Here is a 12,341-nt window from a genome sequence, read left to right on the forward strand (position 1 = left end):
CAGGATGTTGATTGGGGAAGGCTCTAGGAAGGGAGACTTATACTATGTGGACTCTCTTCAAATTCCTAAAACCCCCTTTTGTAATGTGGTTCAACATAAAGACATAAATGTTTGGCACAAAAAACTTGGTCATCCCAATATCACCAAGTTGTCCTATTTGGACTTTACTAAAAATCTTTGTAAAAGTACTTTCTCTTATAATGATTGCATTTTTGGAAAAATGAGAAGTACGCCTTTTGAACAAAGATCTATGTTTACCTCTAAACCTTTTGAAATTATTCATTCGGATGTTTGGGGACCGGCACCCGTTATATCCAAGGGAGGTTTTGCCTATTATGTGATTTTTGTGGATGATTTTTCACGATTTTGTTGGATATATTTTCTCAAACATAAGCATGAAGTCTTTACATCTTTTAAATCATCATATGATGATAAAAAAATCAATTTAATAGTAATTTAAAGATATTTAGGACCGATTCTGGAGGTTAATATCTATCTAATGAATTTAAGAAATATCTTGAAAACTATGGTATTGTCCATCAAATATCGTGTCTTAAGACCCCACAACAAAATGGTTTGGCTGAAAGAAAGCATAGTCATATTATTGAAACCACTAGTCTAGAACCCTTCTTATTTCTCAAAGTATTCCAAAAAAATTTTGGGCCGAAGCAACTCTTGTTTTCGTTTATCTTATTAATCGTCTTTCATCCAAAAATTTAGATAAAATCTCTCCATTTGAAACTCTATATGAAAAAGAACCTGATTATAGTAGGTTGAGAGTTTTTGGTTGTAAGTGCTTTGTCCTTACAGATAAAAATGATAAACTCTCACCAAAAACCATTCCTTGTGCTTTTCTTGGCTATTCTGAAACCCAAAAAGGGGTTCGATGTTATGATACTAAGAGTGATAAGTTATATGTCTCAAGGAATGTAACATTTTTGGAAAATGATAGTGGTTTTGAAAAGAATGAATCTCATTTAGAAAATGTCAACTATTCCTTTCTTTTTGACCTATTATCTAAAGATGATGATATCTCTAGTGATTATGATATAAGATATGATAGTGACAAAGATTTGGTTGAAAACAACAATGATTCTAATTCTCCTACCTCTCAAAAAGAAAATATAACTAGAGACCCTATCACCTATACTCATAGAGATAGAAGTACCTTTAAAAGTGCTATTGAACAGTACAGTGAACCTAGCGAATCTATCTCCACACATGATACAAATTCTAGAAGAACCAAAAGAACTAGAAAATTTCCTTCTAGATTCGTATCTTTTGATTCTTTCTCCCCTAAATATCAGGCTTGTTTAAGTGCCATTCACTCATATTTTAAACCAATTTTTTTGAAGAGGCCAACAAATGTGTCGAATGGAGAGAAGCCATAGAGAGTGAACTCAAAGCGCTTAGGAAAGCTAACACTTGGGAATTTCAAACGCTTCCCAATGGAAAGAAAACTATAGGATGCCGATGAGTGTTCAAAGTCAAAACCAAGAGTAATGGATCTCTTGAGAGGTATAAAGCTCACTTAGTAGCAAAATAGTATAGTCAAGAATATGAGATTGACTATGAAGTGACATTTGCTCCAGTAGCACGTATGGTTACTGTCAGATGTCTCATCTGTGAAAATATCTCAAAAGAGATAACGTGCAAAATAAGCACAACCTCCATAAAGGGATATGTGCACAAGGGCTCAAGAACACTTAGAACAAAATGTACACAAGGTACAAATAGAGATCACAAATGCTAAAATATAAAGAATTTTATTGAACAATGGAGAACAATGCTCCAAGCATTGAATTACATTTAAGAGGGGGGTTCACCCCTATATATAATGGAGAGAAAGCCTTGGAGGGGCTCCCACTAGACGTTGGAGGGGTCCAACGTCTAGTGTTAGACCCCCTCCAAAGGGTTGACTAAGTCAACAAAAAAAGAAAAAGGAAAAAAAGAAAAGAGAAAAGAAAAGGAAAAAGAAAAAGAAAAAGAAAAAGAAAAGAAAAGTTATAAGCATATTCACTAATGTGGATATGCGTAAAAAGGCGAAAAGACAGAAATACCCCTAGGGGCTACATGATGTGAAAATAATATATATATATATATATATATATAACGATAGATACATATACATGTATGTATGATACACATATGTATATGTATCTCTCTTTCTATATATATAAATATATGTATACAAAAAGGAGATACAATTTAACACCCTCCCTCAAAGTTAGGGCGCAATGACCGAGAGTTGGCCGAGAAGAAAGTTGAATCTAGAAGAGCAGCATGCTTTGGTGAAGAAATCCGCCAATTGATATTCTGAGGTCACGTAAGAAAGATCTATAACTTTTTGCAAATATGCTTCTCTAACGTAGTGACAGTCCATCTCAATATGCTTTGTGCGTTCATGAAACACGTGATTTTTAGCAATGTAGATTTCACTCTTATTATCACAACATAACTTTATGGGTCCTTGAACTTGAATCCCCATGTCTTGTAGCAATTGATGAATCCACACAATTTCCATGGTTGTGGAAGCTATGGCTCGATATTCTACTTCTGTGGATGATAGCTACACCTTCTTTTGTTTCTTGCATCTCCATGAGATCGGGGATTCACCTAAAAAAATGCAAAAACCTATAGTAGAGTGACGATTATTTGGGTCACCTCCCCAATCAGAGTCAGTATATGCAATTAAATTTAATTCAGAAGACGAAGAAAGAAAAACTCCCTTGTTTAAAGTTTTCCTTATGTATCTGACAATTCAGAGAATGACGCACATATGGACAGACGTAGGAGCATGCTGGAATTGGCTTGCAGTGTGCACGACATGTGAGATGTCTGGCCTTGTGATGCTAAGATACATTAGAGACCCCACAAGTTGCTGGTAGGGGGTGGGATCCTCCAAAGGTATCCCATCATCGATCTTCATTTTTGATCCCACAATTTCAGGGGTTTCACAGATTTTATCGTCAGTAATACCTGATCTGTCAAGAATCTCACATGCAAGTTTAGTTTGAGACAAAAAATAGCCTCTATGAGAGTAGGCTCAACATATCATCAACATACAACAATAAAATCATAATTCCTGCATCAGACTTTTTGACGAGCAGAGCAGTGTTAGTGTAGCATGAAGTAAAACCATCTTTAACCATTATTTCATTAAATCGATCATACCAAGCCTTAGGGGCTTGGTTTAAACCATAGAGCGCTTTTTGCAAACGAAGGACTTTTCCCTTTGGTACGTCCATGCCAGGAGGAGCATCCATGTAAATTTCTTCATTAAGGTCCCCATTTAAAAAAACATTTTAACATCCATTTGGTAAATGTTCTATTTTTTAATAGATGCAGTGGTGATCAAACATCTTACAGTGACCATTCGTGCAACATGGGCAAAGGTAATCAATGTCGTATTCTTGACTATATCCTTTTGCAACAAGACGAACTTTATATCTTTCAAAAGTGCCATCACTCTTGGTTTTGACTTTAAAAACCCATCTACATCCTATTGATTTTTTTCCTTTTGGAAGATATTGAAAGACCCAAGTTTTGGCTTTGTTGAGAGCTCTAAGTTCGTTTTCCATAGCGTCCCTCCACTCTATCCTTTCTTTAGCTTCTTCAAAATTCCTAGGTTCTTGATATGAGTGAATGCCACTAAGACATGCCCTATGTTTTGGAGAAAAAGACTCATAAGATATAAATCTAGAACGATTTTTCCTAGATCTTTCGGTTCCTTGAGAGTGGTTGGAAGGTTCACTAGGGTCACTATATTTCTCTATTTCACTTCTAAAGGTACTTTTATCTCTATGTGCATAGGTAATAGGTTCAACTGTCATTTCTTCCTCATGTTGGATGGGTTGTGGAATATTTTCACTTATATCCTCATCCTCATTCAATTCATCATCACTAAAAAAATCCTCATTTATGGATAATAATTCAAACAAAAAAGAGTAATCGACATTATCTTCATGAGTTTTGTGTTCTTCAAAACTACTCATGTTTTCTAAAAAGGTTACGTTTCTTAAAACATATAGTTTGTCATTTTTAATATCATAACACCTAAAACCTTTTTGTGTTTCCGAATATCCCAAAAATGCATAAGGAATAGCTTTGGGAGAGATAATTTGTCATTCTTGTCGGTGAGGATAAAACATTTACAATAAAAAATTGTTAGTCTATTGTAATCGGGTTCTTTTTTATTCAAGGTTTCGAAGGGGGATATTTGATTGAAATTTTTGGATCGAAGAAGATTTATGAAATAAACCGATGCAAGAGCCGCTTCGGCCCAAATCTTTTTGATTTTTTTGAGAAATGAGTAAGGTCCTTGTAGTTTCTATTATATGTCTATGTTTTCCTTCGGCTAATCTATTTTTTTGAGGTGTTTTGAGGCAAGACCTTTGATGAACAATTCCATTATTTTCGATATAACTTTTGAAATCATTTGAAAAATATTCTCCCCCGGAATCGGTTCTAAGAATTTGTAATTTATTATTGAATTGATTTTGTATTATCATATGAAAAACCTTAAAGGTAGAAAAAACCTCATGTTTATGTTTGAGAAAGTATATCCAACTATATCTTGAGAAATCATCAACATATATAACATAATACAAAAACCCTCCCTTAAACACTACGGGTGCCGGTCCCCATACATCCGAATGCACAATCTCAAAAGGCTTAGTTGAAAACATAGTTCTTTGCCCAAAAGGTAGACTTCTCATTTTACCAAGAATACAATCATTACAATTGAAGTTGTCTTTACATAAAGTTTTAACAAAATGCAAATAAGAAAGCTTGACAATATTTGGATGCCCAAGGCGTTTATGCCAAATATTTATATCTTTATGTTGGGCAACATTACAGAAAGAGTGTTTTGGAATTTGAAGAAATTTCATAAAGTATAGATCTCCCTTCCTAGATCCTTCCCCAATCAACTTCCCGAATCAGCGATCCTGTATCCAACATTTATTTGATGAGAATTTGATATCACACCCATGATCTGATAGTTGAGAGACGGAAAGCAAATTTAAATTTTGTTTTGGGATAAATCTAACTTTAGGAATAAAAAAAGTTTGTCTTTCAAAATCTCCGATTTCTTTTATTTCAAGAGAAGCCCCATCTGCGGTAGAGACAAAAGATGGTGAATTTTTTTTGAGTATTTAGAAAGTGCAAAAACATTTGGAGTCATATGAAAGGATGCACTCGAGTCTAAGAGCCAAATAGTCTTACCTGGAGGAGAGAAGGTGGTCATGACAGCTTCCCAAACGGATCCTTTGAGGAGAGGTTGAAGAGCTTTCATGATTTGATTTAGAGACAAAGTAACATTGTTGGAAGTTGATGGTCCTTCCTCCTTGGTTGGTTGAAAAGTTGTAGACATAGCCACCATCTTTTTCCATTTAGGACATACCGGTTTAATGTGTTCCAGTTCTTTGCAAAAGTGTCATATGATTTTACTATAATCTTTTTTTCCATATTGCCCACCATTTTCTCTTCCTCTTTGATTTTTGTTGAAGTGAGGGGTTTATAAGTTTTGACATTATTCCTCGGTCTTGAGACGACATAAGCACCCTCATCCTCATCCTTAGAGGGAACGACCAACACACTTAGATTGGTTTTATTCATCCCCAATCTAGTTTCTTCTCCACTTAGTTTGGTAAGCACATCTTCCAATGAAGGAGAAGAGAAAGAAGACAAGAGAGAGGACCTAGTTTGTTAGAACTCAGGTCTAAGTCTATTTAAAAAGTTGAAGAAATGATCCTCTTCTAATTGTTTGGCCCTCAATTCAATTGCCTCTCCACTCCATTTAGGTTCTTGGAGAGCAAGTTCATCCCAAATAGTGGATAGCTCGACAAAATATTCTCTAACGGACATTTTTTCTTGTTGAAGAGTTAATGCCTTCTTTTGGAGATAATATTTATGGGACAAATCTCTTGAAGTATACATTCTTTTAGGATACTCTCATACTTGAAAGGCTTTCTCGAACTTCAATATATTGGCATTTATTTTCGTTTCAACAGAAGAGAAAAACCATGAGAGAATTTTGTAGTTTTTCATCTCCCATTCTTCATGCCTTTTGTTGTATTCTTCAAAGGCTTTTTCTCTCTCTTCACTATCAAGAACCTTTATTTCACCCTTCTCAATAATGGTGATCTTAGGTTCGGGTTCGAGAATGGTTCCTTTGACATATCCCCAAAGACCTTTCCCTTTAATGTGAGCCTCCATATTATCATCCTAAACGTGGTAGTTGGAGCCATTTAATTTAAAACCAAGTGAAAAAATGAGACTCTTTTTTACCCATTAGAGATGAAAGAATGAAGAATTTATACGTACCACAAAAAGACTTTTAAATCTTGTCGTAAAATCCTTCTAAAATATTGAGGAAAGAGAATTTCCCACTCTAATCACCAAGACGCCAAGGGCACGCTTTTCGAGGTACTTGCAAATACGAAGAATCACACGATCTTCAATCTTCAACCGTGCTCTGATACCATGTGAAAATATCTCAAAAAAGATAATGTGCAAAATAAGCACAACCTCCACAAAGGGATATGTGCACAAAGGCACAAAAACGCTTAGAACAAAATGTACACAAGGTACAAATAGAGAACACAAATGCTAAAATATAAAGAATTTTATTGAACAATGGAGAACAATGCTCCAAGCATTGAATTACATTTAAGAGGGGGGTTCACCCCTATATATAATGGAGTGGAAGCCTTGGAGGGGCTCCCACTAGACGCAACGTCTAGTGTTGGACTCCCTCCAAAGGGTTGACTAAGTCAACAAAAAAGAAAAAGAAAAAGAAAAAGGAAAAGAGAACAGAGAAAAGAAAATGAAAAAGAAAAAGAAAAGTTATAAACATATTCACTAATGTGGATATGTGTAAAAAGGAGAAAAGACAAAAATACCCTTGGGGTTACATGATGTAAAAATAATATATATATATATATATATATATATATATATATATATATATATATATATATATAAAGGAGATACAATTTAATATCATCACCATTGCTTCAATTAGAAAATGGAATATTTTTCAAATGGATGTCAAAAATGCCTTTTTAAATGAAGATCTTAATGAAGAAGTCTATATGGATGCTCCACCTGGTATGAAAATTCCTAAAAATAAAGTTCTCTGTCTTCGTAAAGCTCTTTATGGCTTGAAACAAACTCCCAAAGCTTGGCACGATAAGTTTAACAATGTAATGATAGAAAATGGTTTCACTTCCTGCTATACTGATACTGCATTGTTTGTTAAGAAATCTGATGCAGAAATTGTTATATTACTGTTATGTGTTGATGATATGTTAATAACAGATGATGATACCAAAGGAATCAAGAGCATTAAATCTATCTTGATTTCAAAATTTGAAATGTCAGACTTAGGATTTCTGACATATTTTTTGGGAATTGAGGTTACCTATTCTCACATAGGCTATTTTTTGTCTCAAACTAAACTTGCTTGTGAGATTCTTGACAGATTAGGAATCCCAAATGATAAGGTTTTTGAAACTCTTGAATTAGTGAGTTCGAAGATGAAGATTGATGATAGGATTCTCCTAAAAGATCCCACACCTTATAGGCAACTGGTTGGATCTTGAACGTATCTCAACATGCAGTACATGTTGCTAGTCAATTTCAACATGCACCTACTACAGTTCATATGAGCGCCATTCTCCGCATTATCAGATACATAGGGAGTACAATAAACAAAGGGGTATTTCTATCTTCTTCTTCTGAATTGAATTTAATTGCTTATACCGACTCTGATTGGGAAGATGGCCCGAATAACCGTCACTCCACCACTGATTTTTGCATCTTTTTAGGGGAATTCTTAATTTCTTAGAGATGCAAGAAACAACAAAAAGTCTCACTCTCATCCACACAAGCCGAATATAGAGCCATGACATCTACTACCATGGAGATTGTTTGGATTCACAGCTTGCTGGAAGATATGAATATTCAAGTTCAAGGGCCCACAAAACTATGTTGTGATAATAAAAGTGCAATTTACATTGACAAAAATTACACATTTCATGAGCGTACGAATCATATTGAGATGGACTGTTACTATGTTCGTGAAGAATACTTAAGAAGAACCATAAAACTCTCATATGTAACATCAGACTATCAACTGACAGACTTCTTCACCAAAGTGTTGTTCTCTCCAAGATTTAACTTCCTTCTTGGCAAACTTTCGGTTATGTCACCTTAAGTTTGAGGGGGGGTGTTAAAATGTATTGTTCTTTTTATTTATATATATATTCATATATATATATATATAGAGAGAGATACATATACATATATATATATATAGTATATATATGTATATGTATCTATCTAAGTATATATATAAATATATTCAAATTCTGATAAGGGTATTTCGATCATTTTTCTCATTTTACACATATTCTCATTTGAAAATATGATTGTATTTTTATTTCTTTTTAGTCTTTTTTTTATTTTTTATTTTTATTCAATTTTGTAACATGGGGGCCCCACAACATGTATGTTGGAGCCCCCCTCCAACGGTTATATTTATAACCGTTGGAGGGACTCGAACGTATGTGTTGGAGCCCCCCCACTTCTCCAATTTGTATATATAGGGGTGATCCCCCTCTAGCTTGGGTGTGTTTTTGTAAAGCCCCTTTGGGATTCAATATATTGAAGTTCATGTTTTTTCTATGCCTTTGTGGATGTGTATCCGTGCCTTTGTGCACTTGTGAGAGTTCTCCTTGTGCCTTTGTGCACACTTCTTGTCTCTAGCATTGTGTTTTTACACAAATACTCTTTTTATAGAGTTTTTTACAGTTGGTGGGGCCCCACATGGTAACGTCTTCTGATGGTGCCGCTGTGCTCCATTGCATGTTTGATGTAAATTGGCAATGGTTGCATGATTTTGGAATACATAATGCAGTGATATCACCTTCTTTGTATTTGTGTGTGTTATGTCAATCCTACTTCCTTCGAGTGCATAGTTTTGCTTCCTTAAGGGCTTACAAGCTTTCTTCTCTGGATGTGCACCCTACAATGCAAGTCATTTCACTTGTGGACAGAGTGAATCCTGGAGTGAGACAACTGAATTCCTCAATTTTTAGAAACAATGTCAGCAAAATTGATTCCTTTTCAACAGAATGTTTTATATGTAAAAAAGCTTTAATTCTTATAACTTCATTTCCTGTCATCAGTTTGATTCTGATGACTGATAATTTCTGCAGAGGATGTTGCTTACGTTTCTATTTCCATCAGGTCCTTCGCCAGTGGCTGATGTTAGGTCCTTAACGCACTATGGTGAACCCTACGATGGCAACACTAGATTCTTCAGGAGTACGCTTTTTGTTGCTGCAGTTAGATCCTGCTATGGGGAATGCTGCCTTCTTCATGGGGCAGAATGGATGCCACCAAAGGTCAGAAAGTAGTTTGTACAGTGAATATCTCAAAACAGATTATGTTTGGCACCTGAGAAGAAATTTCACTTGGATTTATTGAGCTTAGTCGTCCTCTATTTGATATTGGATGTAATCTGTCTTTTAGATTTAGAATGTTTTTCGGTAAAAAAACTTAGATATGCTAATGGTTATTTTGTTTCAAGGTTTCTAGGGGGGTGTTACTGATGAACAAATGCTTAAATTCATGGGAGCTAGTACTCAATTGTCTCCAGTGGATGCTAAACAACTCCTTGAGGTATACTCAGGGATTTAACTGTGCTCATTGATCTTCAAAACTTCATTTTTGATGATTTCAACAAATTTTCCTTATGTGCATGTGTCTTTTTCTGCTTCAGGACGAGGATGTTGGTTTTGCTTACATAAGTCAGCGTGAAGCTCACCCCTCTTTGTATGCATATCTGACGATAGTTATCTATAAAATTTACTTATTGCTGTTTATATTCATTCATCTAAACATTTTATGCATGTGATTACATAAAATGAAAAGGAATTTTGGACAAAATCCATTATGATGCCTTCCCTCCACAAAATGTTGCTATTGCGCTAGACAAGTTTTTTCATGTTGTGAAACGGAAATTGGCTTCATTTTGTTTTGCAAATTCAAGTATGGCTTTTGATACAAGTAGTTTGGAGGCATAATAACCGTAACAAGGAGGTAGACGATTAGTTTACTTTGCCAGTTGTGTCCTCTATTAGTTTGCTGTTGTTTCTCTTGTTGCATTATCTTTCCTACTCTTACACTGCAGTGCACTATGTACATATAACCATTGTCGTTAATTCTGTAGATATAATCATCTGGCTCAACTATTTGACTAGCTGATAAGCTTTTCTTCAAATGCCAGATTAATTAAAAATGGAAGCCTAATCAATATGTTGAACAAATGATCACATAATTCAATGAGTCAACTTGGATTATTGCACCTATAAACATTTCAATTAAAGTTTAAGCTCATATATGTGGAGCTGATCATATCCGAGTATTGAGAAGGAAGCTCATCACTTAAGTGTCTTTAGGCACAAGGATGAAGACAAATTACATGAAAAATCTGTTAAAATATATACATACATACATATATATATATATATGTTATTGTATATATACATGTGTATAGTTTTGCGGTCAGGGGTATTTTTGTCATTTTACTCCTTGTAATTAAAATTTAAAACAGTCCAGTAGGGACTGTTTTATATTTTTTTCTTTTCTTTTTATTTAGTGACCAAGGGCTCTATGGTCATTAACCATAGAGTTGTTGGGACTCATCCCAACGGTCATTAAATGAATGACCGTTGGGGAGGTCCCAACGACTCTATGGGAGCCTCCCCTTGGTCCTTTTGTTGTATAAATAGGGTATGTTAGCCCTTCTCCATGTAATGCTTTTTTATAGCATTTGTTCAATAACAAATTCATTATTTTTAATGTTCTTGTTTCTCTTTGTGAGCATTGTGATTAGCCCTTAGTGACTCTTTGTATCTTGCTCATTAGTGACTTTGTATTTGTGTGGGTGTGCACTCTTCGTAGCCCCTTGTGGCATCTCTCTCGTGCACTTGAATTTTTATTACATGGTATCATAGCCTTTTGGGTTCTTTTGATCTTGGAGGCTTTGTTCGTAGTGATCAAAGATCGTGTGTTCGTGATAAAAGTTTTTTTGGTGCTCTTTTTTTCTTTATCCTTTCCTCTTGTTATTCGTCACGGAGTATGAATCAAGAGTTGAACTCTCCTCCAAACTCAACGGATTCAACTACATGATGTGGTCTTCACCAATGAAAAATCACCTCAAAGACAAGAAACTTTGGGGATTTGTGATGGGCACTACTCTCGAACCATCTTTAAAGCTCAACAAATTCGAATAAGGTGTTGAAAAGGCCCTTAAAGGAGATGATCATATTAAGGCTATCCATGAGTATCAATTAATCGTAGAAGATTTTAACATGGTTCATAAACAATATTGACATAAAAATATGTGCCATGATTGTGAAGTTTAGAAGAGTCAATGAAGCACGATTTTTTCTTAAGGGTATGTATACCCAAAAAGATATTGCTAGACAATATTTTTGTCAAGGCAAGATTATAACCACTAAACAAGGGAACATGAATCTTCGTGATTATTTTAGTGCTTTGTCTCTTATTTGGGACGAATTAGCACTTCTTGAGCCAAAATGGGTGACTCTCGAAGATATTGAAGTTCTAATTCCTTCATGGTTTAAGACCAAAATTTGAACGAGGTCCTCTCTCCTTCATAGGACTTTGGCCATGCCTCTTGAAGATGTTCTTGCAGAGGTATGCCAAGAGGAGACTCACCTTGGCATGACTGCTAAAGGTGAAGATGTTTTGACTGTTTCTAGGCTGGGTAACAATGTAAGGGCTTATAAGCCCCCTCACTTTGTAAGCCAAAATAACTATAATAGTAGATATAGAAAGGGTGTTATTTGTTATTATTGTAATGATCCAAGACATATTAAACCGGTTTTCCAAAACTTAAAGACAAAATTGCTTTCGCTGGAGAAATCATGCTCAATAAGGAAGAATCTAGCAAAAATGGAGGAGATATTAAAGACGCTTTTAGTTAAATATTAGAGGCACTACAATAACTATTCAAATCATCTTCCACTTTGGGTGCCGCCATTGCATATTTTTCATCTCATCCAGGTATGTGAATTCTTGACTCAGGTACTTCCTTTTATATGACTCGTTATGCGAATGCTCTTTCCAAAGTTTGCACTAATTCTAACCTCTTTAAAAATAAATAGTATTAGAACTCTTGATTCAAAAACTTCTCAAAAATTTCTTGTTCGAAAAATAGGAGTTGTTATAAAATTGAATTTAAATATTTTCTCCTTCTCTCAAATTCTCGACTATGGATGCAAAGTCTCTTTCTCATCTAAAGA

At 34.9% G+C, this 12,341-nt stretch overlaps 1 protein-coding gene across 3 annotated transcripts in view; it reads left to right on the forward strand.

Annotated features, from left to right (window-relative positions):
• Positions 1-12,341, forward strand: part of LOC149815627 (anthranilate phosphoribosyltransferase) — a 96,575-nt gene that overhangs the window by 24,629 nt on the left and 59,605 nt on the right. For all 3 annotated transcript variants that reach the window (XM_089988681.1, XM_089988683.1, XM_089988682.1), the window contains exons 3-5: positions 9,256-9,413; positions 9,607-9,690; positions 9,791-9,843. In XM_089988681.1, coding sequence (XP_089844807.1) covers positions 9,256-9,413; positions 9,607-9,690; positions 9,791-9,843 — 295 coding nt within the window. The remainder of the gene's footprint in view (positions 1-9,255; positions 9,414-9,606; positions 9,691-9,790; positions 9,844-12,341) is intronic.

Source organism: Nuphar pumila, chromosome 15, assembly GCF_984573655.1.
Source record: "Nuphar pumila chromosome 15, dmNupPumi1.hap1.1, whole genome shotgun sequence".
In the NCBI taxonomy this organism is placed as follows: domain Eukaryota; kingdom Viridiplantae; phylum Streptophyta; class Magnoliopsida; order Nymphaeales; family Nymphaeaceae; genus Nuphar; species Nuphar pumila.